Source organism: Polypterus senegalus, chromosome 3, assembly GCF_016835505.1.
Source record: "Polypterus senegalus isolate Bchr_013 chromosome 3, ASM1683550v1, whole genome shotgun sequence".
Classification (NCBI taxonomy): domain Eukaryota; kingdom Metazoa; phylum Chordata; class Cladistia; order Polypteriformes; family Polypteridae; genus Polypterus; species Polypterus senegalus.
This window is the reverse complement of record NC_053156.1, coordinates 225,158,397-225,179,120: the sequence shown is the minus strand read 5'-3', so window position 1 is coordinate 225,179,120 and position 20,724 is coordinate 225,158,397. Positions and strand designations below refer to the sequence as shown.

General features: G+C 37.3%; 1 protein-coding gene across 8 annotated transcripts in view; it reads right to left on the bottom strand.

Annotated features, from left to right (window-relative positions):
• Nucleotides 1-20,724, bottom strand: part of LOC120525922 (DENN domain-containing protein 2D-like) — a 117,928-nt gene that overhangs the window by 18,255 nt on the left and 78,949 nt on the right. For 7 of the 8 annotated variants that reach the window (XM_039748618.1, XM_039748611.1, XM_039748610.1 and 4 more), the window contains 7 exons: nt 19,942-20,019; nt 19,719-19,817; nt 19,209-19,295; nt 6,850-7,022; nt 4,734-4,846; nt 2,667-2,736; nt 1,156-1,233 (listed from right to left, as the gene is read on the bottom strand). In XM_039748618.1, the coding sequence (XP_039604552.1) occupies nt 1,156-1,233; nt 2,667-2,736; nt 4,734-4,846; nt 6,850-7,022; nt 19,209-19,295; nt 19,719-19,817; nt 19,942-20,019 (698 nt within the window). The remainder of the gene's footprint in view (nt 1-1,155; nt 1,234-2,666; nt 2,737-4,733; nt 4,847-6,849; nt 7,023-19,208; nt 19,296-19,718; nt 19,818-19,941; nt 20,020-20,724) is intronic. The other variant, XM_039748613.1, reaches the window with a different exon arrangement.

The following is a 20,724-nucleotide window of genomic DNA, read 5'->3' as shown; positions in this document are numbered from 1 at the left end:
ATCCTCAAACAATATAGAAATATTATAACAAAGATCACCTTCCCCAACACACAACCAAAAAAAAAAAAAAAACAGGTAAAGGTGACACACTCCTGCTAAATTTGTTGTGGAAACGTAGCTAATGATAGTGTTTTATAGAGAGGATGTGCAGCATTATTTAAAATGCCCATCAGTTTTGTCTTCATTCTCTCCTCTGCTACTAATTCCAGCAGGCCAATAGTGTTCCCCATAATGGAGCCTACCATCTTAATTACACAAACACACAGGGTGTCAAAGAGGTGAAGAATTTGTAAAGGATACAACTAATCATACTAAAGCAGCAAAGTCTTCCAAAGGAAAAAAACAAAAAAAAAAACCAAAAGAAAAAAAAAAGTTTGCTTTGACCTTTCTTAAAATGTGGAAATTGATACATTCTATCTGAAAACATCTTCCCTAGAAGTAGAATAAGTGGGCTGAGTAAATTTCATCTATTGATTCATGAATGTTTGCCATCTACAAGAAAGAATCTATGAGAAGACATTTTCAAGTTAAACTCTTACCTACTTTGAATATACCCAAGAACACTTCAAAACAAATATATCCAGTAGCACTACTGGAGCAGTATTTTTTCTCTTCAACAGAGAGGAAATTACCTCCACAATTTGCAAAGGAATAAGGAAGAGATCTTCCCTTTTACATATGATCATTTCCCTTTAACCATTCTTGTACTCCGTACAGTTTATTCTAAAGATACTGACTGGAAACCTAAACTGGCTTCCGAGTTCATATTACTCCTCTGTCTCTGTGCATTACAGGGCTGAGTTTCCTATATACAGTAATAATATATGAGCCATTTGGATCATGTATTCTAATAACTGACTGCAATAAAACTCAAACAATTCATGTTCAGGCAATATTTACATTACATTTGGCACTTTTAAGTGCTTTGTTAAATCTCTCTACTCTTTACTGTACTTTCAATGTCAACTTTACTCTAGAACCACTGGCAGATTAAATAAAATGGTGGAATCAAGCCATTCCACATGCTTATTAAGCCCACATTGTCTGCCACTGTACTAAACACTTAAAAAATTGGATTGTAATAGTGTTCAATGTGAAAGACTCTATAACACAATAAAAATTAATGGAGTAAACAGGCAGGCATGCTTCCACTACCTTAGAGAAGAGTCCAAAGCAGGCCAGCTTGCTGATAACACAATATGCTTCTGGCAGTCGTGCACCTTTTCCCTGGGGCTGTTAGGCAGAAAGAAAATTGGTTCAATGCAAAGCCAAAAAGAGTATAAAGGGCACGAGTGCCCCACTGAAAGAACTATTTCACACTTGGACTTTCACAACTTTTGGCAATATCATTGTTGAGCAGTGCGATTTCTTGCAGATTTTCAACTTTTCATACAATTACCACTTGTCTATTAAACACAAAGCAGATACTAATATTGTAGATATTTAGGAAATGCTGCAGCAGTGTGATACCATCAGAATAGATGAAATATAGCATTATCCTACAGGAAATGGATGGTTGATGACAAACTGCGAGACGGACTTAGACTGAAATTTACTCATCTCTTTAAGTACCACCAGCAAAAAGTCAGGGGGCAGAGTGTGATAAAAGTCAGAATGTGACGTTACAGTCTCCATTTACTATCTACATGTGACAGAAAGCCGCTTTGAGGATCCTCCGGGATCAATGTGCGTGCTTCAATGTTTGATGAATGGTTCGATGTGGTGAAGCAAAATGCCGACATACAAATGCATTTGTGGTGCTTTTATTTTCAAGAATCACATGTTCCGAAATGTAATGACACGATACATTGTAAAAGTCTCACATAACATCTTATGTGCCCTCTTTCTTTTTATTGGCACCTTCACAATGGCATCAGAATGTATGGCAGTGTATTTGAGCCATGGCGAAAAGGTCTATTTTGTGATTGAAGTGGAAATTTCAGGTTTAATCTTGAAATGTCCACTTTAACCTTGTAGTTTACTTTATTATTAGTAGACCATCGTAAATGTCATCTTAAAACTAACCCAGCTGTTAATTGATATGTGCTTCTGGGGATTCCTCTTGATCTGAAAGCAGCGGTAAGCAGCAATAGATCACCACACAGAACACATTAAATTTATCATATTCCAACTCTGCACATTTAGAATCCTTGGATTTATACTTGATATTACTTTCATGATGAAATGCATTAAAGTATGCATGTTACATTTTACAGACAAATCGCACTTTAAGCATTTGGTGATGCTTAAAATGATGCTAGTTTATGCGAGTGCCTGTATTCTCCATGTGATGAGCTGATGCCACGCCCAGCAATTGTTTCTGCCTTGTGCCCACTGCTAGTTGGAATGGGCACTCCCTGGATTGATGGATTTAATCATTAAAGATCCATCCTTTTCAGAGATATTGTGGCAAGGTGTCCTTGGAATTTAATGGACACTTCAGGCAATTCAAAACACAACATTTTCTCACCATGATGCTATCTCGCACTGCCACCTGGTGGAATCTTCCAGATTTATGTAAAGTACGCACACAAGTATAAACAGTACAATGCTTGGCATAGCAGTAGCATCCGCTGGAGCATACATCGCGTGAAGCGATAGAGTAGTCAGAAGATGTAACAGAATGCAGCAAACAGCGATTTATTTATTCTGAAAGAAATAATTACCAATAATCGTCGACAGTATCCATTCTTTCGGCTTCCATCAATTTCAGTCAAGACAAATGAAAATGTTTCGCTGAAAAGAAATATAACTTTACGTTTTTTGCTTTGTAGGTGGACAGGATAGAGGTTGAGATATACGATTTGATTTAAAAATATATATAGTATTTCTTTCACGTATGGACAACAATTGATTCATTCATTTTAAAAATTTATACAGTAAAATGAGTAGCAATGAGTAGAATGGAACAGAAGGAAGACAAGAGCACATTAAATTTTTTTTTGGATGACAAATATATCATTCCATCAAAATCACTAGGCTTTTGGCATTTTGTGATGCTAATAAACTATGTCAAGTTTCATTTGTATTAAATGATTTCTTTTCAAGGTACTGTGTCCACAGACTCACACCCTGTCACGCAGACAGACATGCACATACACTCACAGAAAGAAAGTGGTAAAAGTGTGTTAAGGGATGCCTCAATCATATAGATCTATTTAAAATGTAAATTATTTAACCAATTAATCATATTATATGAGACACTGCTTTTAGTTTATGTAGGTACCACTACCTTTATCACAAGCCTCAGCTGTATTGAGATCCTAGAATTTAGATGCCAGGGCAGAAATCTTCATCATGTTCCTGAAACCACTGCTGAACATCTCATGCAGTGTAGCAAGGCACATTATCCTACTGAATACTATTGTCATAAAGGGGTATATTTGGTCTGCAATGGTATTTTAAGGCAGGTGGTATGCAAATTAACATTGACATGAATACAAAGATAAAATACTGGGATTCATTGGACAATATGACCTTCTTTCATTGATCCAAGGTCCAGTTCTGACAACTGTATGCCCATTGTAGGTGATTTAATGGTGGAAAGTGATTAATATGGGCCCTCCGAATAGACTATAGCTATGTAGTCCCATAAGCCTCAAGGTTAGATGCACTGTGTGTCATTGATTTGTGCCAGACAAGATGGTCTTTATCTGTGGTGGGCTGTTGCCCTGCCCGGGGTTTGTTTCCTGCCTTGCTCCTAGTGTTGGTTGGGATTGGCTCTAGCAGACCCCGGTGACCCTGTAGTTAGGATATAGCGGGTTGGATGATGGATGGATGGAAGATGTTCTTTATTTACCACTTGCATCTATTACCATTGGTTTATCCTCACTTTGTACCAATGTCAGTAGGTACTAACGAAAAATGACACTGAGCACCCTATAAAATTTGCCATTTTGGAAATGCTCTGACCCAGTCATCTGGCTATAATATTTGGCCCTGATCAAATTCAAAGCTACACCTGCCCATATCTTCTGTATTCAACACATTGACTGCAAGCACATAATGTCAGCTTACCATCTAATACATCCCTGAACTCAACATACGCTGATGTTACCAGATAGTCAATGTCATTTGTTTTATATACGAGTGGTCATAAATATATAAGTGACAAATGTGAGCATGGAGACTGTTTCACATCTATATTCTTCCCCTTGCTTTTCCTTCACCAAAGCCATTGAAACACTACATATCTTAGTGTGTGATCAGTCCCATGGAATTTTTTTACATTCACCTGCACTTGCCTCCAATTCATCTTTATACATATGTACACATGCTACTCTGTATTTCTTATGTATAACCAAAAAAAAAACCCAAAGAAATAAACAAAACAAAAAGCAAATAAATAGTGCTTATGGATCGTGTTGCTCTTTCTGAACTTTTGTCAAGCAGCATTATCTTACAATAGTATAAATTATTTCATTGCTTGTATTAATGTGCTCCAATTCACATAAATTAAACACATAATGAAAACATGGCACAGACCTTTGAATAGTACATTAAAAATGAGCCCTTTACATCAAAATGCCGATAAGCTTGTTTAATTTTGTATCTTGAAAAATTACAATTAAAAAAAAAATCATGAAAATCAACGTAAAGAAAAGCTTTAAAACATATTTAGCATGCTGATTAAAAAAATCCTTAGATCAATGCCAGTCTGAAAGCTTCAAAGTAAACAAACAAGAGGTACAAGCTTGATGAGATGTTGTTTGGCAACCGTGGCATTAGCTTACCTTTTGTACTCTGTGAGAGGTGCCCAGCTAACACCCTCAGGGAAGCAAAAGAGCATGATGGCCTTTAGGGTCTTCTCTTCTTCCTCTTTCTGATAGCGGATCATCCCGTCTTTCTGTTAGAGATGGGTAAAGACAGGTATAAACTAAGTTAACTCTATATGATGCTTCACACTTATGTAGAAGCTTTGATTATTTTCAAAACAGCATATTACCATGGTAAGACCATTTAAACTTTCTCCAAATACCACACTGAAGCACCATTCTTCCTCTAATATAGCACAATTCCCCAAATTTATAATGTGGTATATGCAATTATAAATATATATAGTTAGACAAATGATGTGTTTACATTACAACATGCAAATAAGATTATAAATGGTATTAAATGTTCCTACTGGCAGAGCAGCAAGGATGCAGAACACTCTGATGTGGTGAAATTGTTAATCCATTATACCAAATATTACAGGGCAAGTAATGTAGATCAATTCCACTAACAACTTGTTTGGATTTTAACCCTGAGACAACAGGAGTATGAAGAGTGTGCAAGCAAAGAAAAGGACAGCCTGCAATATGGCTAGTGAGGAGTTCCAGAGTACTTGCTACAACTGTTCAGCACCCCATTCTTGCGTTTCTTTAAGCAGGTGAAACTTCTGTTTTTTTGAGGAATGGCTTTTTGGTAGCAACTCTTTCTTGAAGTTCAATTCTAATGACACTCTTCTAGATTGTACCAGGGTGCACTGGAGTTCCACTGTGTTCTGTTATTTCAGAGTTGATAGCGGTACTGGACATAACTCTCTGTTATTTTCAGTTTCCCTGCTTGAGCACTGCATTTCTGGTTCTTAGCCTCCCCTGCCATATTGTACTGTCTCAGAAGACGCTGTACAGTACATCTTAAACTTCTGTCTTCATTGAAATTTTTGCTTGGCAGAGACCTTAGTTATGCAGGAAGACCACGTTGGCTCACTCTTCCAATGGTTTACAGATTCATTATTTAAAGGTTAAACATATGCCACACTATTTAACCTTTTAGTTCAGTTATCCTTTGTTCAGTTTGCTTTAGTTAGTCAGTTTGGCTCAACCACTCTATCATGTACTGGGCTGTACACCTTCAACATAATCATGTTTTATCTGAATATTTAGAAATTTTTTAAATTTGCTAATTTTTAGTGACACATTCATTTAGAAGACAAAAAAAATCTAAACTAAATTTGAATATAAAAACGGATACTTCTGTTATTGAGCTGCAACTCCACTTTGTCTCCTCTAAAAATGTCAGAGTTGAGCCCTGGAGCATCCTGCACTATAGCCTCATACAAGCTACAATGACAAGCCCGTTGGTGTCCTCTGCTTGTTCATTTATCCCTTTTAACCCCTTAGGAATCTTAGTTTGACTATGTACATTCTTCTGCCATCTACCGTTTTCTTAAAAAATAGAATTTTCAGGAATGGGATGACTGCCATTGGGCTCAAGTCATCATAACTTTGCTTTTCTCTACTATGATGGACTCTGCACCCCCGTAAACATATTCTTTTGAGGAATGCTACTGACTGGTGGCTTTGTTTTACTTTGAATGTCATCATCTGGCCATATCTTAAATATGTTACTAGACTTAACGATTAATGTAAACAATTAGTAGCCCAATTAGGTTAAGATTAATTCTGTATGTAAACGTTGTACGATACTTGCTAAAAAGCCCTATGAAAAATAAGCTGAACTGAACTTAGAGGGCTGTAGTAGGTCAAGACTTCTATTCCAAGGTGGAAAAAACAAGAGAATGAGAATCGGCACAGATTTGTCACATTGTTGTAATCACTGGCATCTTTTTCGACTGAAATGGATTTATTATTCAAACCTATGCAAGCTCATCAGAAGACAAGAGGTAAAACTGATGCTGAGCGGAGTATGTACAGTCCTGTGATATCAAACGCTATACACATTTGCACAGATAATTTGCTCACCCAAAGTTCACTCTACCAGTGGTGTTTAAATGCAGGAATAGGCAAACAATTATAGATTTACTGTAAAAAGTGGCCATTATTGTTGAACCGTCAGCCACAAATGGCTGCAGTTACCATCATGGTTTAGAATATAAAGCATCCAGTATATCTAACTTACCTTTGGGAACTGATAAATGACCTGAGGTTCATAGCTGTTTGTTTTTGTCTTTTTCAAAGAAACAACAACAAGGTACTCAAAGAAGAACTGTCCACTAGCATAGCGGGACTCTCTTTGCTCCATCTCCTGGTTCTTAGCTTCAAGATTCTGTGGCTGCCGTTCCTTACTACTTCCTGCCATAAAAATAAAACAAGGCAGAAAATGTTTTAGAAGAATGGATATTATGTGACCACTCTATCTCCCACCTGAAGCGGCACTATGAAGACATTTTAAAAGCAGTACGATTGATGACTTTGAACAACTAACAGGCCAGTATTCAGGCTACCTCTGGGTGGATGTACAGGTAGAACAACTGGTGTGGTATCCAAATAAGCAAAGCTTCACAAGTGGGAATTCATGGAGTTTGCCAGTTTACAACTATGCAGAGTAACCTCATCCGGGGAAATATTCAACAACAAAAGGGTTACAAAATACCAAACACATAGTGTTACAAGCTTTGACCACCTAAACAAAGGACTACCTTGCTGCAGGTCAAAAAAGGAATTCACTATTTTACCCGATTTTTAAGCTCTGATGCCCTTGTTCTTGGTAGTGCCAAAAGCGGCCTTTCTTAAGGCCTTGCTTTAACCTGGATACCCCTCTCCCCATTTTCCTCTTATGCAGTATTTCCTTAATATCTAGATTGCAAGTTCATTGTCATAAAACAAAAACCCAAACCACCTCCTGCTTCCTTAAAACAGCTTTTCACTCTTGCTTCAGTACATTGATTATCTTCCACTGAACTCCAGGGACAAGGTGGGCAGCATTCAAAGTTCTTTGAATTTTTTTAGATAAACCACATGTCCATAAACATTTAAATAAATTATTGCTTTCAAAAGCAGACATTCATCTCCTTAATTCATATCATGCAGTTGTTTCCTTCAGTTCTATCCTGCCCATTAACGACCACTTCTTTCGTTTTTCTGCTTGCCTACTCTACATATATTGTATATTTTTGTCCTTTATTCTAGAAGAAATGTGCCAAACCTGGAATTTTAAAATCATATTTTAAACTTTCCTTTAAATATTTTGTAATATTTAGAAAATGCCTGCAAGTTTTAAATACAGGAATAGATTTTATATATACAGTACTTGCTTAAGAGTTAATATGGCTATTATTAAAAGAGCAGTCAACACCAAACCACCTTTTTAAACATTGAATGATCAATTTCTGTTTAGGACACAATGCCTGAAATTTCTATTTTCAAAGAATATTTGGATACTCTTCTGGAAGCAGCTTATAACAAGAAAGTAAATTGTTGTCAAGAAAAAAAAAAAATCTTCCCACTTTCTATACGTTTATACACAAGTCAGAGCCACGGGATAGTACTTGGCATTCTAAATTTCATACAATCGCTTAACCTCACAGAAAGCCTGTTTTTAATTACATGTAAAGAGAAAAGACAACAAATATACTAACTACTGGGCTTGCCCTTGATTAGTAAATTGCTCTGAGGTAGAGCCAGAAAACAAAAGGGAACCAGAATCAAGTTGGGTTGGTTCCTACAGCTTTATTTAAAAACACCCATTATCACATCCACTTAGTCCATTTCAGGTTCAAGGAAGCCAAAGCCTATGGAGTGAGAATTAAGCCAAGGAAGGAACAAAACAATCTATCCTACACACACCCTCTCATGCAAACAGGGCAAATTTAGAGTTGCCAGTTAAAATTTCTTTACTATAAGAACACAGCACCATTTACAGTGCACTTGGATTTACACTTCTTAGTCTACTTTTTAGTAAAGTATGAAGATAAAACACATTATCATTCAATAAATGACCAATACCAGAAAACAACATTTGCAACCAAAATATAACACAAGGTAAATAGGCATAACTATAGAGCTATCAATGAAAGACTCACAGGTATAGCCAGTTAAAATGCAAGCAAGGAAAAGTTTGAGTTTGGTGTTAAGGGACAGGATTGTGGTTTTTTTTTTTTTTAAAAAGCACTGCAGTTCCTCATTGCTCAACTTGTCAGTGGTTTTAATAAAAGTTCCTATCCAAGAATGATTTGTTTTATGTAATTTTATTACAGCATTAATTAAGATGCAAAAGGTCCCAATGAGTAACATTTATTCTCACTTTTAAGGCAAGTGAAACCTGAATATGTTAAAAAATAATTCCATGTTAACTATCTATAGATTGAATGTATTAAGATTATACTTCTACCAACTATACAAAGAGATGACTACACACATTTTTCAAAAGATGTATTTGAAGCTCACTGTGCTTGCCTAGTTTATAAAAAAACAAAAACAAATGTTTCCTCTTCTATTGTAAAATACTCTTCATATCATTGGCAGGGTTATTTCACCCTACATTATAAAAATCTAACCACATGTTTTTCCTCCTGTGAAACACAAACTGAAGTAAAGCAAGACTTGTGGAGGGTGGTGTCCCAGTAAACAGGAACAAGTGCTGCACTTGTTTGGCACATAGTTATTTCACTATATATGTCAGGTTTTCCATTTTGTATTAAGTCTTTCTGCCACCAAATTTTAATTAAGGACTGAAGAGGCAGAAGATTCCAGGAGAAAGGTAAAATGTTTGTTTAGTGCAACATTAAGTGTTTTCTTGGACAGTGGCATGATCTAAACATATTGGACTATACATATATTACCCGTATAATACTAAAAATACTCTGAACTTGAAATTGGAGCCATCTGCTTTACCAAAATATTTCTAAAAAGCAGCACAAAAAACAGCCTACTTATTCATTACACCTTTGACAGAAAACTGAAGCAATGGAAGATTAGCTGAATTTAAGGAACTCTGCTCACTTTTGGGTCAAGTCTCTTCATGCTAGTGCTTTCTGACTCCAAGATGAAAAAGAGAATGCAAAGAGGCTTGCCTATCATGTTGCACTTTGCAAAACTTCTCTGTGCACAGAAAATGCAGCTGCAAGCCCAAAGAATAACTGCCCCCAGGTGTGAGAAAATTTGGATGTGTCTGTTGAGGCTCTATTTTATTTGGAAAAATAAATAAAAAGCACAAACTCCTTATGAGTGCAAACCGATTTAATCTTAAATCCACAGAAATAAAAACAAATAAAAAGGTGGTGCAAGATTGCCAGCTGCTTGTATAGACAGGAATTAGGAAAGAAAGTAACTTTAAATCCAAGCGTGAAGAAGCAAGCTTTTAATCATCACAACAAACGAAGAACACAACCCATCATCTCAGTTCAGACAAAGGGAAGTTAATGCAAGGCTAATTAGTAAAAAAAATTCATTGTATTCTGCACACATAAAATGCCCCGATATAAAACTATATTTTAACACAGTTATTTAAGACCATGTCATTCTCATTTTAAGATATATTCTGATAGAGCTGTAATCCAAGCTCAGGATATTGAACTCATGTTTGACAACTTTAATTTTTACAGATTTATTAAACATATTTAGTTTCTTTAATTCTGTTAAAGTTTAATTCAAACCAGGCCAGATCTATTGCTTTTCTAACACATTTAAGGTAGATAATGAAGGGAAAAAAAAGTTCAGAGATTGAAATATGAATCAGTTAGAGTAATTTAGGCCACATTAGCTTCCCTACAACTTGACAATAAATACACCATTATTATTTTTATTATTAATACTTACAATTTCTGAGATAAAAGAAAAAGAAATGTAACTAACTGAGTTTTTCTAATTGGAGCATTGTGAAGTGAAATGACTTATTCTCAGTCACACAGAACATTTAGATCTGGTGATGCTAGATGGCAGTGATATCTAGATAACAGGCATGCTCATTCGCAAATATCCCTACTGGAGGGCAGAAAAGGATAACTGTAAATCAGAAGAAATTAATATTTCTATAGGAATATGTATGTTACACTATCAGGAAAATATACCCTCACATTCACAAAACATTTCTGAATCGGGCAGTGATGGAACAAAGCAATTTGGCATATAGTTTTCTTTTAGCATGACTGACATTTACAGATACATCTAATGATTGACAGATCAACAGATAGATCAATCGATATTTGTACCCGGGGAAATTAGGATATAGCAAGTTGGATAATGGATGGATGGGAAATTTGGCTTTTTACAGAATATCATTAAATAAATAAATTCACACAATACTATGGCACTCAGGTTTGTCTTTATTCCCTCCGCTGCTATTACCTCCAGGGGGTCCAGAGTACATGCCATAATTAGGCCCGTCCTCTTAGTCTGTTGATTTTGATATGCCTCTTTTGAGGTAATGTTACTGGTCCAGCACACTACAGTGTGAAGAAAAATTGCCCTGGCCTTTACAGAGTTATACAATATGTGAAGAATGTCATTACCCACATTAAAAAAATGCAGTCTCCTAAGAAAAAGTCTGCTTTGGCCTTTCATATATAGTTCCTCTGTGTTACTAGACCAGTTTAGCCTGTCACTGATGTGGATCCCCTATGTACTTATGGCACTGCATCACTTCCACATCCACTGCCCGAGTAGTGACTGGGCATAGAGGCTCTTTGGTGTGGCAAAAGTCAAGAACCAGTTCTTTGGTTTTGCGGATGTTAAGTTGCACAGAATTCTTTCTGCACCACAAACCAAAACTCTCCACCCTACTACTATACTCTGTCTCATCCCCCTTATCAATACACCCTATAAGTGCAGAATCATCTGACATGACCTGTTGTTATATTTACACTGTTACATATACAGAGTGAAGAGAAAAGGGGACAGAGGTTTTCCTTGTGGTACTCCAGTGTTCCCCACTTTCATACCAGAAACACAGTCCTTGGGCAGACTGCAGTTTATATAGATAGATACTTTATTAATCCCAAGGGGAAATTCACATAATCCAGCAGTACTATACTGATACAAAGAAACAATATTAAATTAAAATAGTAATAAAAATGAAAAAAATTTAAATAAAATTAAATGTTAGCATTTACCCCCCGGGTGGAGTTGAAGAGTCGCATAGTGTGGGGGAGGAACGATCTCCTCAGTCTCTCAGTGGAGCAGGACAGTGACAAAAGTCTGTCACTGAAGCTACTCCTCTGCCTGGAGATGACACTGTTCAGTGGATGCAGTGGATTATTCATAATTGACAGGAGTTTGCTTAATGCCCGTCGCTCTGCCACAGATGTTAAACTGAGATTCAACAGACAGTCCATTATCCAAGGCTCCACACGCTCATCTACCTGCATATTCTTGATCTTATCACTTAACAGGGATGGCTGGATTGTATTGAAGGCACTGATGAAATTAATAAAACATAATCCTCATAATGCTGCCAATTTTGTCCAGATGAGAATAAGCCATATAGAGCAGATAGATAATTGCAAATAGCTGGTTGAGTAGGATTTGCATTTAAATGCTGAAGAATTATTTAATTGATCACATTACTTTACGATTAGTCCACTATATGGTAGTCCATTTCCAGTGCTCTTTTAACAATAGCAAAAATTAGTTTTTTTTCCACTGTATTCTGATATATACAGTTATTCAATTTGGAACCTTACAAGAGAGTGCTTTGCTCACCATAAGCACTATTTGTGCATTATTCTATTACTTTCAAAAATGAAGGTGACACTTAGTATGTTCTAAATATCTGCCCAGTATAAAATACTTTGTTGGACTGGAACACCTCCATTTGCACAGTTAACAAAAGCACCACTGACCTGCAGTTGCCTCTCAATTGGTTCAGACTCTGATGGTGCCCCTCTAGCAAATGCAGCAATGAACTCTATTTTTTTTTTTAACATTCAAGATTAAAAACAGAAGTGCCCCCACACCTAGCCTCCAACACCAGTTGACTTGCAATAAAATGAAAAAGCAGTTGAAATGTGATTTACTACTTAAATCACTTGCATGAGTTCCTGTTTAAATTAGCTCAACAGAATCTTCTATATTAAAAAGTTATATATACACACACACACAAGTTTATTTATTGGAAGAGTATAAATATGGCATTTAAAGGAAATTCTCAAAAGATTAAAAAAATGTATATTGACAAACATTTCTATAACTAGAGCCTCAAAACATTTCTGCCATATCCTCTAAAGCAGGGATCTCCAATCTTTTTTCCCCTGAGAGCTACTTTTACAAAATGAAAATGGCTGAGAGCTACTCATGTTTTCTAACGTTTCTTCTCATAGATTCTTTCAACCCAAACAAACTGAGTAAGCTTGTTTTGCCTGAACATTTACAAAATGGTGTCCACAACTCACATTTTGCATTAAAAAAAAAAAAAAAAAATCACAAAAAATATTTAGTTTACCTACAAGTGCATTTTGCACTCGCTCTCTATGTCAATACAAAGTGGTGCAACTCAGGACATGTAAACGTTAAAATCTCCAATTGCTGCAGGGACATCGAACTGTTGGCCGTAAGTCTGCGTCCCTATTACTTGCCCAGAGAGTTTGGACACGTGATTGTTGTTATTGTTTACATCCCCTCAAGCGAGCGCGGAGATGGCGAGTGACATCATCCATTCCGCAGTTGCTAAGTTACAAACGCAGCACCCTGAGGCACTTGTGCTAATCGCTGGAGACTTTAACCATATAACGCTGGACAAAACATTACCTGCCTTCTCCCAGTATGTGGATTGTAACACTCGGGGAAACAGGACTATCGACCTACTGTATGCAAACGTTAAAGACGCATACAGCGCCACCCCGCTGCCTGCGCTTGGGAAAGCAGATCATAACCTGGTTCTGCTTCAGCCTCAATACAAACCAAGAGTGAGGGCGCTACCTACAACTACATGCTCATTCAGGAAGTGGTCCCCTGAGGCAGAGCAGGCTCTGAGAGACTGCTTTGGAACTACAGACTGGGATATATTGCTTGGGTCACATAGTGAGAACATTGAAGAGGCTGTTGAATGCACAACTGATTACATCAACTTCTGTATGGACATTGTAGTTCCAGTAAGAACAGTACGCTGCTATGCTAACAACAAGCCATGGATTACAAGTGAAATCAAGGGCCTTTTGAACCAGAAGAAAAGGGCTTTTAAAGGTGGTGATCAGCATGAGCTCAAGCGTGCAGAAGGAACTCCGAGTCCAGCTCAGGGCGGCGAAAGAGCAGTACAGGAGAAAGCTGGAGCAGAAGTTGCAGAACAACAGCATGAAGGAAGTGTGGGATGGGATGAAGATTATCACTGGCTGCAGCTCGAAGCGGAGTGCCACCATCGAGACAGACGTGGAGAAAGCAAACCAAATGAACAACTTCTTTAATAGGTTTGATCACCCTAACCCACTCTCACCTCGGAGTACTGCATCTTCCAACCATCCTTCTGCTGATACCAGCATAGGTGAGACATCCCCACCCACAATTACAGCAGCCCATGTGAGCAGAGAGCTGAAAAGACTTCGTGCCAGTAAAAAGCAGCGGGTCCAGATGGTGTATCGCCACGACTGCTGAAGGCCTGTGCGTTGGAACTGGGGAGTTCTCTACAGCGCATCTTCAACCTGAGCCTGGAACAGGGGAGAGTCCCAAGGCTGGAAAACATCTTGTATCACCCCTGTCCCAAAGGTATCACGTCCTAGTGAGCTGAATGACTTCCGGCCTGTTGCTCTGACGTCACATCTGATGAAGACCATGGAGCGGCTGCTGCTTCACCACCTGAGGCCACAGGTCCGCCACGCCCTTGACCCTCTGCAGTTCGCATACCAGGAGAAGGTGGGAGCAGAGGATGCCATCTATATGCTACACCGATCCCTCTCCCACCTGGACAGAGGCAGTGGTTAAGACCTATAAATATCTGGGAGTGCAGCTGGATGACAAATTGGACTGGACTGCCAATACTGATGCTCTATGTAAGAAAGGCCAGAGCATACTATACTTTCTGAGAAGGTTGGCATCCTTCAACATCTGCAGTAAGATGCTGCAGATGTTCTACCAGACGGTTGTGGCGAGTGCCCTCTTCTACGTGATGGTGTGCTGGGGTGGCAGCATAAAGATAAAAGACGCCTCACGCCTGGACAAACTTGTTAAGAAGGCAGGCTCTATTGTAGGAGTAAAGTTGGACAGTTTAACATCTGTGGCAGAGCAACGGGCATTAAGCAAACTCCTGTCAATCATGAATAATCCACCGCATCCACTGAACAGTGTCATCTCCAGGCAGAGGAGTAGCTTCAGTGACAGACTTTTGTCACTGTCCTGCTCCACTGACAGACTGAGGAGATCGTTCCTCCCCCACACTATGCGACTCTTCAATTCCACCTGGGGGACTAAATGCTAAAATTACTCAAAGTTATTGTCTGCCCTTTTTTATTTTTATTTTTCATTTTTATTACTATTTAATATTGTTTCTTTGTATCAGTATACTGCTGCTGGATTATGTGAATTTCCACTTGGGATTAATAAAGTATCTATCTATCTATCTTTTGTATGTCTGTATGCATTTTCTAGTGTATCTCACACAATTGAATTAAAACATGAAAGATGTCAAAACAAAACAATGCAATTACAAATACACAGATATTACTTATTCATTTGTCATTGTGTTACATGTCACTGTTTCACTTTACAAGAGTATTCACATGTCCAGTTCCATGTGTGATGTGTTTATCAGTTAGTCAGAGGACTGGCACTGCATGGAATCGAGAAGAGAGGCAGGTGTATGGTGGAATGTAGCCACTTAGGTTCACTCTTATGGATTCATTTAAATGTTCATCTGTCAGTCTTATTTTGAACTTTGATTTCATGACATTCGTGTCACAAAAAGCAGACTCACTGGGGTATGTAGACCCAGACAAAGCAGACATTTTCAGAGCTGCTTGGTGAAGATTGTTATAGTTATCTGGCTCTACTAAGCTCCAGAAATGCTCAGAATGTTGTTGAGACTTTAACTGCACATTATTTTGAAGGTTTACTAATATACAGTATAATATATAAAATCCAATGTCTCTGTGTCTGTATGTCTGTCTGCTTTTCATGAGAGAACTACTTAGATTTAGATCGGGTTTTTTCTATAGTTTGCTTGAACATTCTAGGTGATTTTGCGACTTCTCTCGTTTCGCCTTGTATCAGTTTGTTTGCGGCACCTATTTACTCGCACAAATCCGGGAAACATGCAGCAGGTCGAGGGGAGGGGCCTTCCTCACTAACTCACCCCAGCTTCGGGGCGTGTTCCTTAATTCTGCTTAGCTATCGAACAAGAGACCAATTGAATTCAACTTTGCTTGATATTTAAAAGTGGGTCTTGATGAGTCCAGATAATCTCTTAAGTGTATGCCACATTGAAAAGATAAAATCACATTAATCTGAATTGCAATCTGTGTTAAAAGGATCGTGATATGATTTTTTTGAAAAGATCGCCTACCCCTAATTTGACTAATCAAGTATTCAGATTTATTTAGGATTCATTAACCCTTTGGCAAGCTACTTGGAAAGGGTTTGTGAGCTACCAGTAGCTCACGAGCGATGTGTTGGAGACCCCTGCTCTAAAGCAACTCACTTTCAGCACTCACAAAGGCATTTCTCACCAAGTAAAAGCAGACTGAATTTGCAATAGAAGAAGTTGGAAAGTTGAGGAAATAGATTCTATGATAGGTATGGAGTGGACTCTGGAACCTGGTGGGTTTAAAAACAACTCAATACTGGCAAATCATGTGTCCACTCATGAACCTGTACTGTATCTATATGCCAAAAAAAAAAAAAAAACCAAGATCATCATTTGAATTAAAAAATGTAAATTCTTGGAGATTAAGTTAGAAGAGAGAATTTATGAGGGAGAAATTTAGTACACAGAATTTTCATTACTCTCGGACAACCACCAAAACACTTTATACGACACAGACCACTTTAGCTAGGCAATTTCCAAGAGTCAAAACATTAAGTCATTGCAAAGCTGAAAAGTTGTAGGTCTAGAGAGTTATCAAATAATATTTAATGATAAATAAATCTATTAATCCTCTTAGCATTAATGTGAGCTATGTTTCTTGAATTAACACGGAACATCCCATTCCTAAATTCTTCTTTAGGCATTTATATCTCTTTACCTCAATAACTCTATAAATCCTTTTAAACATGAACCTTACAGCTCAATTTTACTTTTAAAAATAGGTACGATGGTATTATCCAAGATCCTAGGAAAAAGAAGAAGTGAGGATTGACTGCTGTCCGTTCTCATATGATTAAACAGGGTTCAACAGTAGCAATATTTCTTCAATTTGTATTTTATACATTGGAATATATTTTTCCTTATAACATCTATGCACTTAATATTAAATCTAAATATATTTTCAAAAACCTAATATTTTATGAATTTACATATCTAGAAGTAAAATACACAATGCTTTAAGGATATTCAAATTAAATTTCAATATCCTCCTTATATTTAAATAAATGCCTTCAATTCCCTACATCAAGCCATGTTTTTGGCTGTGTCCTTGGGTTTTGCACTTTTAGACACCGCTCCACCAATTTTTTGGTATGTGCTTGGAGTTTTCTGAGGTATATAGAACCATGCACTCTGTGATACCTTGGGAGAGATGCAACAAGTACATGGGGTTCCAGGACCATTGTCCACTTGGTCTCAGACTGATCTCCAATGTGCACTGGGACAGTTCGGAGCAGGGTGTGATTAGGTGGTGATGAAAATCAGCTCTTCCAAATCTGAGGTCAGGGTCCTCTCACAGATTTTATCCTGTAAGTAAAGCAGTCAACTATTTTGGAGTGATCTTGAGACTGATCAATGAAAAGCAGGGGAGGGCAGCAGTGGTTTTACATATATGTTATGCACGACTGTGGTAGTTAAGTGGGATGCTCAGTTTTGAAATATTTGGTTTAACAATCACTGGTACAATGTGGCCTGGATGAGTGGCCAGGGGTTCAATCTTTGTGACTGGGAATGGTTATCAACAATACAGGAGAATCTCAGATTACAGCTGCTATTTCTATGAATCAAGAACTACTAGATGAAATGCTTGGGCATGCAATCAGAATGCTTGCTGGGCATTCTCAATAAACTGTATCACATGACTGACCTTAGATCTCTAGGAATTCACCAACAGGAACTTGAAGAAGCTGCTGTTGAAAAGGTGGCCTGGTCAGCACAGAACAGAAGTGATTCTCACAAGTAAAAGTGGTATGAAAATAATATTGAAAATAATAAATATACTGAAATAATTTCCTAACAGCATCCTAAACCAACAAACCTTTAGTCAATCTCTCTAGTTTACTGACCTGGGACATTCCGATTATGTTCAGGTCTCCTTTTTCTTTTTGGGTGGGAATAGGTTATTTAAGTGAACTATTGTAACATAACATTCTCAAAGCCCTTAAACCAAATCAGGATGATGAGTCTGTGGCAGATGCTACCTGGATTCAAGGCAGGTAACAGGGATTTACATTGCAACAGTTTACCTCAGGGTCCACTCATTCTCACACCAACACAACAGGCGAAATTAGAGACATTTATTATTCTAACAAAAGCACTTCTTTAAGAGGAGATTTAGAGGTCCAGAGGACCTGGTGAAAACCCCATACAGACAACAATAAAATGCATGATTCAAACCAAGGATGCCAGATCTGTGAGTGAGGAGTACTCACATGTACCCTAAACGACAGTTCTTTTCAAGGCAGAAATTACTTAAGTTGTATACAACTGTGCCACTGTAAACAATGGTGTTCATCTATTGCCTGGATAAGACATTTGCACTGAAGACAACAGTGATTAGATAACAGATGTAGAAATACTAGCACACAAAACAAAGAAAATTCTAGAACATTTTGGATACATAGCTATTACATACTGTTTGAGACCTTAAACAAAAATACAAAAGGTACATTATCACCTGCAGACTAAAATAAACTGAAAATTGTTCCTAAAGCACACTAACATAAGCATTGAGCAGCTACAGAAGCCAGTGTCAGTCAAGCAAATGTAACATAAAATAAAAATACTTGGAAAATAAAAATGGGGAAAAAAAATACTAATCTTGTAAATTATTGGGTTTTAAAAAGAATTTATACACCAGTACAATCACACTCAGCAAGGCGTTTATAACAGTTGGCACAATATTAACTACAGTACAAATCAATATGTCATGCAACATAATTTGTTGACTTCCTCTTTCAGTTAAATTTTGTTTGTTCCCATCTAAATTGTACAAATCTTTGTATTTTTAAAGTCGGTTTAAATTTGTATATAAAACAGCACACATTTTCTTAGAAAAAGAAAAAATAAAAAAAAAACCACCAACAACTTTTGAAAATTAAGGCCACAAATTTACACAGGAGCCAAACAAACCAATTCTATTTAAAACACTTTCCTGCAACTCTGTACTGTAAATATCGAATTTTAGATAATGGATTTTTATGCTCTTCTAAGCTGCTTAAGGGGGAAAACAAACAACAAAACTGTCTACTTACTTTCTTTCAAGACTTTGATGGGGTTCAGTAACATTGAAGTCCTACTGGGAACATCATCTGCTTTGCCAGTATTCTGGGAATTGTCTTCTAAAAGAGAGGGAAGAGTCAAATAAAGAGATAGCAATACAATATTACTTTGGCCTCATCTGTTTCCAAGCTGGTAAATTCCCAAGTAAAATGCATCTATCACATTTAAAAAATTTTTAAAACAAGTACTCTGAGTCAAACAAAAAAAGCTGCTGACAAGACTGCCAAATACCAATAATTGCATTTGCTTCATGTAAAAATACTTTGTAGTGCAGTGGTGGTGTACAAAATATCAGAATTATTTACCTAATTAAGGGTGATCGGTAAAAGTGAACCACCCAACAGCAGAAGATTTAAACAATGCTTGTTGTGACAGAAGTAATAAAAAAATTATTTCAAAAGAAATTGGAAAAATATACTACAGAAACACCGTGTGCCACTAGATACTAGGAAGATTGAAGTGAAAAATAATTTAAAAATTACCTTCATTTGGACTTTTTTTTGCAAAAGAAGCAAACAGGTTACTGATCCGAGTCCTGGTACTGGTTACTGGCGCCTCACCTTCACTTGGCATCACCCCAGCTGTGTAGGGGGGGGGGGGGGAAGAAAAAAAAAAAAAGCCTTTCAACTATTACACCAAGCAAAGTACCGAAGCCACTAAAAGATTGTAGATAATAATTACTCCTCACAGACAGATTTCATTTACCTTTTTCTGAAGTAGAAGGAGAAAGCCAGGTCCTATCCCTGGGGTAATTTGAGTGCTCTGTATGGGTTTTCTCAATTGCTAAAGACAAAGATAGATATGAAAGGTAACAGCCCACTACATTACTACACACATAGATTACAGCTTCCTGAACTCAGTATATTGACTACCAGATGCCACTAAAACTGCCATACTTCAGTTTCTTAGTGAAAGACTCAAAGGTCAATTTTTCTGAAACAAATTACTCTTTGATTCCACCCACTTAGCAAAGATGCTCATGTAAGGCTATTTCACAACTTGAAATTGGACAGGTATTAACGACTGTAAAGGTGTGTATGACTATATGCTGTTATGAATGGCTGCCTATCCAATGTTAGTTCCATGCCTTGTGTTCAATGCAACCAAAATGCACTCTCGCTCACGATGGATAAAGTGAGTAGAGAAAAAAGACAAACTGATGCAGAAAATTCTCATTTTTTTAGGCAAGTCTAATTTTTCATATTTACCCTGAAATACAGACTCCAGCAACATAAAAAAAAAATGTACTTCTGGATACCCAACTGACTCTGCAACCACAGCAAGTGTTACACTAATCCAGAAGAGTAACCAAAGAGACAGAAGACACACAGTATTAAATAATTTAATTCTACACTATTGTACATTAGTTGCATTAGTTAATGTTTTGTACTTGTGTGCTTTATAAAGCACCAAATAATAGTGCTACAGTAGGCATGAAAGGTGCTATGAAACATGCTCCAATAAAACTGATACAGGACACAACTCCAT